Below are 6,649 nucleotides of genomic sequence, written 5' to 3'. Positions count from 1 at the left end.
ATGGTATGTTCTTCCAACAGAAAACATTTTTATTTTCTGTCTTCATTCTATTCATTATCAGTGGTTTCACTACTCTCTCAAGACACCAATTTACTATGAGTATCTGGGTATTATACTTTGTGAGGCTTTCATGAATTATCATTGCTATTTTCAAACTCACTGATGGTTAACCACACACATTGGGATGATATTTAATAACTACAGATAGAGGAGATTTTCAGATATTATTTCACTTTTTTTTACATTAATACTGAACCTATCAGAATGGCTGTCATCAACGAATCAACAAATGGAAAGAGCTGGTGAGGATGTGGAGAAAAGAGAACCCTGGTACACTGCTGGTGGCAATGCAGACTGGTACTATGGAAGAGTATGGAGTTTCCCTAAAAAATTAAAAATGGAACTGCCATTTGACCCAGTGATCCCACTTCTACGAATATACCCTAAAAACCTGAAACACAAATCAGAAAGGATAGATACACCCCTATGTTAATAGCAGTACAATTTACAATAGCTAAGATCTGGAAACTCCCCAGGTACCCATCAGTAATTGAGTGGATAAAAAAGCTGTGGTATATTGATGCCATAGAATACTATGCAGCAGTAAAAAAAGAATAATGTCTTACCCTTTGAGACAGCATGGAGGGACCTGGAGAGTATCATGCTAAGTGAAATAAGCTAGTCTGAGAAAGACAAGTATCACATGATCACACTCATATGTGGAATCTAAGTAACAAAATAAACTGATGAACAGAGTGGATCCAGAGACATGAAAGCATGGAACATAGTGCAGAATCTCAGAGGAAAGGCGGGGGAGGGTGAGTAGGTGGGAGGTAATCAACCAAACACCTTGTATGCATATATGCATAACACATCGACACAGACAATAGGGTGCTGAAGGCCTGGGGGGAGAGGACATATATAATACTTTCAACAATAAATAATTATTAAAAAATAAAAGTAAATATTAGAAACCTCAAAAAAAGAGATTGGGGATATTGCCCCAATGGCCCTGCCTTCTCTGGAACATAGGGGAAACCATAATCACAGTGAATTCAGTGTCAAATTTCTTGTCTCAGGTATGTATTTCTAGCTACTGTGATAATTTTTTATCAATATTCTATTGTGACTATATCTTGCTTTTATTTTACATTATTCTCCATTATGGAACTGCATTTTGTTTTCAGAATAGGCACATTTTGAGGGAAGTGGCTATTTTTTTTCTTTTTTTTCTTTCCCACAAGTTGGTAGACCATTTATTATTCAGAGATTTGTAAAATTATTTAATTTTCCTAAAAATCTATAATAAATCTATTAACTGGTGACAGAATGGTTGAAATTTCAGATGACATGACCAGTAATTTTAACACAGAAGTGGTTTTCACATTTTTAGCACATTAAAACAATTTTAAAATTGATTTATTAAATTAAATGTAAACATTATGCTAAAACCTCAGAAGTATCTTAATATCTGAAAATTAATAGCTTATTTTATTTAAAATTTTTGCTATTTTATGGTAGTCAGATAAATCATCAATGTTTCCATTCTTTGTCTTTTGTTTGTTTTGGTTGTTTTTTTTTTTTTTTTTTGGTTGTGTTTGGTTGTGTTTTGTTGTTTGTGTGGTGGTTGGTTTTTTTGGGTTTTTTTTGGTGGTTTTTTTCTTCAAAAGTCCCAGTAGGATAGTTATGTTTGTTTTGAAAAGTTACTCTAGTTTTTTTTTATTATTTCTGTTAACCCAAATAGACAATATATGTATAGATATATCTATACCTGAAAGAATCATGAATCTTCCAATACCTTCCTGTGAAATTGTAACTCACATGCAAGTTCACAGGCAGGCAGTCTGGAAGGGAAAATAATAAGCAGATAGAACCCTACGAACATGAGCTGGGCTTGCAGTCCACAATGCAGACAGGTGGGAAGGTCACGAACAGGCTTGAACTCAACTAGGATACTAAAATGCCTGTCAGTTCCTATTGCCTCTGATCTTAGCATCAAGAATGAGCAGGGCCTCTCATCACAGAGCTAAACACACATATCTCTGGCCAAGGAGCCAGAGACACTGATGGAAGATCCAGGGGAAAAGAGCAATTTCAGTTCCCACTGCTACTGCATGTCAACAAAGTGAGGGAGCATATCATATCAGCAACAATGTGCGTACACATGTGTGCACGCATATACACACATAAATGCCTGCTGCCTCCCTTCCATTCTCCTATTAGTGTGAAAGAATCTCTTGTAGTCTTCTCTAACTGGATTCATGAGAAAATGGAATTCTGGGAGATTTATTTCAGCCTAGCCAAATCAGTACATTACAAAGCTATCACAATGTGCACTCTCAAAGATGGCAAGCTTTGGTGGGTGCTAGAGTAAGGGGTCTGGGTAATCATGGTGCTTCATGAATGTACTAGCACTTGGAAGATAAATGAAGGAAATGATGTAGAAATCAGAGGATGGGACCATAAATCAGTTTGTTTAGCCTCACATTTCCAAAAACATTGTTCACATGCATGCATTCAAATCAGGTAAACAAGGGGACTAGGAAATAATGAATTTATTCAATTTACCTCTCTACTATCTTGCATTCTAAACCGTGATTCCTAATATTGAAAGGAAATGTACATTTTCCACCTTTTTAAGGGGATGCAATATTTCTCTAAGATGAATTGTCTTGGTTATTACAATGAAAAGAGAAGACTCTCTGAAAAATTTAAGATAGTGGTGGAACAGCCGAAACCAGCTTGGCTCAGTGGATGGAGCGTCGGCCTGCGGACTGAAAGGTCCCAGGTTCGATTCCGGTCAAGGGCATGTGCCTGGGTTGCGGGCACATCCCCAGTAGGAGATGTGCAGGAGGCAGCTGATCGATGTCTCTCTCTCATCGATGTTTCTAACTCTCTATCTCTCTCCCTTCCTCTCTGTAAAAAATCAATAAAATATATTTAAAAAAAAAAAGATAGTGGTGGAACAAATGGAGTGACAGTGTTGGCTTAAATAAATACATTTCATACCTCTTCTTAGGATCTCCAAAAAGAGCAAGTATTGCTACAGGTTTAACCTTATGTATTGTTATGAAAAAGTGAAAGGGTTAGCCTGGCCGACTTGGCTCAGTGGTTGAGTGTTGACCTATGAAACAGGAGGTCAAGGTTTGATTTCTTGTCAGGGCACATGCCCAGGTTGCAGGCTCGATCCCCAGTGTGAGGCGTGCAGGAGGCAGCCGATCAATGGTTCTATCTCATCATTGATGTTTCTGTCTCTCTCTCCCTCCCCCTTCCTCTCTGAAATAAATAAAAACATTTTTTAAAGTGGAACGGTTTCACTCATACAGTACCAAACCCCTGGTTTTGGAGTAAGATGTGGATAGAAAGAGGGAACTAGTCTAAAAATAAACACAAATTCAACAAAGCAGGTTTAAAATTTTCATTTGTGTTGGGGAAATCCACAGCCCCTAACTATTGATGAGAAAGATGTCTCTTCTAATATTTATGTTGTTAATGCTCTGCTTCCAAGAAGTATCATTAATTTATAGTCTATATAACTGCACTTTTCTCAGCATTTTTAATGGAGTCACATAATTGATCTTGACTGAGAGAGAGTTGTTTCTCCAAGGGCCTTCATTGACTATAGACTATTGGAAACAAGACATAGTAGAGGAAGATGGTGCATTATCTGCTGTGCTACCTGGAAGTGGAATATATTGTGACATTTTAATGCTATAATTAAAGTTTTTTATAAATAATAAAAGCAATATTTTTACATTGCATCAATTTCTGAAAATAAACACAAAAATAAAGATAAGCAAGGAGTAATCAAGATTGTAGAGCCCTGACTAGTTTGGCTCAGTGGATTGAGCTGAAGGGTCCCAGGTTCGATTCCAGTCAAGGGCATGTACCTTGGTTGTGGGCACATCCCCAGTGGGGAGTGTGCAGGAGGAAGCTGATCGCTGTTTCTAACTCTCTATCTCTCTCCCTTCCTCTCTGTAAAAAAAACAATAAAATATATTTTAAAAAAAGATTGTAGAAAATACTTTAAAGTTTCATCCATGAAATCTTAATATTTTCTCTCCTATTTCAAATTAGAAAGTCAAGAAGCATACCTTTTGAATAAATAATGGTAGAAAAAGTGCTAATTAAGAAATGTTGCAGAATTATGATTTTTTTGCTCACAAGAATCTGGTTAGGTTTAATAGCTTTATTAATTTTGTCTTAATTTTTGCTATAACTATTTTTATTATATGGAAGGCCTGGTTATGGAAATGAAAGTATCACATTTGATCAAGTTAATCAGATCAATGTGTATTTTTATTAATCCCAAATGGTCTTTGACTCAAGACTCACAGCCTATCAGCAAAACTTGCCATTAATTTTCAATACAAGGTATTTCAAAAGCTAGTTCCAAGAAGTTAATGTGTTCTAAAACATTGTCCAAATATGAACAAATGGTTTTATTATTTCTTCTATCTTGGGCTGTGTCAAAGTTTCCAAAAAAAGATTTAAAACTAATTGCTACATTTTACCTAAATCAATTAAATATACTAAAGGACTTTCCCCAGGAGATTCAAGTGTTGGAGGGAAAAGCAAGCTTGCTCATATAACTAGAGATAGAACACCAATAATGTGAATGAGTCAGAAATATGTTGGAGAAAGTTTTTATTTCTGTGAAATGGTACAAGTGGTCATTTTCCTGAAGACAGAAAGATTCAGTTATTTTTTTAATATATTTTTCGTATTGATTTCAGAGAGGAATGGAGATGGAGATAGAGACAGAAACATCAATGATGAGAGAAAATCATTGATTGGCTGCCTCCTGCACACAACCCACTAGGGATCAAGCCAGCAACCTGGGCATGTGCCCTGACCTGGAATCGAACCATGACCCCCTGTTTCATAGGTTGATGCTCAACCACTGAGCCCCGGAAGTCGGGCAAACACTGAGTTATTTTAATTTACTTCTACAACTTTTCACTCAGTTACTAATATTAGAACACCAGAGGCTCTGCGCACAAAATTCATGCAAGAGTAGGCCTTCATAGCCACGGTGGCCTCAATCCCTCCATCGCAGCTGAGGCGGCTGCCTCGATCCCGCAGTTGTAGCGTGGGCTTTGTCCCAGAAGGACATCCGGAAGGACGTCTGGTCTAATTAGCATATTACGCTTTTATTATTATAGATAAGTTTGTTTTTAATCACAGAATGATACTGACAGACACACAAATAGACTTCAGAAAATCATACACAGTCTTTAGGTAAGAAAGCTGTAATGCTATTCTCAAGCAATAACTTTTATTGGACGCTGACAAGTCTCAGATGCTAGTTTGCAATCTCTTTTATTGAAGACATGTTGAGCGTTATGAACCTTCCAGATAGGTGTCTCATAAGCCCAGCATAAGACAGTTGTGATTTAAAACCCTGTGAAAATCTCCCAATAGCTCACAGAAGAATAACCAGTGTGGGTAGTATTGGTGTGTGTGTGTGTGTGTGTGTGTGTTTGTGTGTGTGTGTGTGTGTGTTAATAAGATGCTGGTTTAGTGTGAAGGCTGGGAGTAAAGCTAACACCATGAGGGAGAATAAAGTTATAGAAAGTGAGATAGGAACCCCCAAAAGAAGTAAAAATTAAGAAGAATGTCATAGCTTCTCAAGAAATTTCAGGTGTAGAAATAATAAAATACTTTTAAGCATGGGGATAAATGTCTCTTGAACCTGAGGTTCTATGATCAGGAAAAAGGGATGAAAGTTAGAAGAGCAGGGTTACTTTCAAGTGATTTTAAGGACACCAATAGTGGAGTAGACTGAGAAAGAGGCTGGATACAAGTTTCAAAGAGAAATACTGTGTCTTTTACAAGAATGAAAAGAAGTGAGAGAAGTAACTCTGGTCATACACAGGAAAGGAAAATAGCAGTAAAATTTTTAAATACTATAAATATTTATGAATGTTATCAACTTCTGAAAATTTTTGTGATTAACTCAGCACAGAAAATCCCCTTTCATTTTGAACTTCAATTTTTCAAACTGCTTCCATGGCAGTTCAAACCGAACAAGCTCCATAGTGTATTTTAGGCTCAGAAGCTGTCAGAAGTATTTTACTAAACCTCTATGGAGAGAAGACAAGCAGAGTAAACCAATGTATGAAACACCAGCAGTTATACTGAGTATTTTTAATATAATGCTGACCAAGGAAAGCCCTTCTAGACAGGAATGAACCAAACACAAAACAATGAGTTCACTGATTGTTCATGGACATTTTGAATAATCATGCATGAGTTATCATTCTGTGCTCCACTCTCCATGCTTTATAAGCTTATGAAACTCCTAAAGAAAATTTCATTAAACTTAAAAGCCACATAAACCTAAGGATTATGGGTTCTATATCTTAAAACATAAGAAAAGCAGGCTTGCCCTAATCGGTTTGGCTCAGTAGATAGAACGCCAGCCTGCGGACTCAAGGGTCCCAGGTTCAATTCTGGTCAAGGGCATGTACCTTGGTTGCGAGCACATCCCCAGTAGGGAGTGTGAAGGAGGCAGCTGATCAATGTTTCTCTCTCATCGATGTTTCTAACTCTCTATTCCTGTCCCTTCTTCTCTGTAAAAAATCAATAAAATATATTTTTTTAAAAGCAGGCTTTGTACATTTCTAAGTTATCTCTTAAGACCTTG

General features: G+C 36.9%; 1 protein-coding gene across 1 annotated transcript in view; it reads left to right on the top strand.

Moving 5' to 3' along the window:
• Positions 1 to 1,006: 1,006 nt before the first annotated feature.
• The window catches only part of IL1RAPL1 (interleukin 1 receptor accessory protein like 1), a 58,607-nt gene continuing 52,964 nt past the window's right edge, over positions 1,007 to 6,649 (top strand). The window contains exon 1 of the mRNA XM_006756684.2: positions 1,007 to 1,079. Coding sequence (XP_006756747.1) covers positions 1,007 to 1,079 — 73 coding nt within the window. The remainder of the gene's footprint in view (positions 1,080 to 6,649) is intronic.

The sequence above is a fragment of the Myotis davidii genome, unplaced genomic scaffold (assembly GCF_000327345.1).
Source record: "Myotis davidii unplaced genomic scaffold, ASM32734v1 scaffold314, whole genome shotgun sequence".
NCBI lineage: Eukaryota > Metazoa > Chordata > Mammalia > Chiroptera > Vespertilionidae > Myotis > Myotis davidii.
This window is presented reverse-complemented; position numbering and strand designations above follow the sequence as displayed.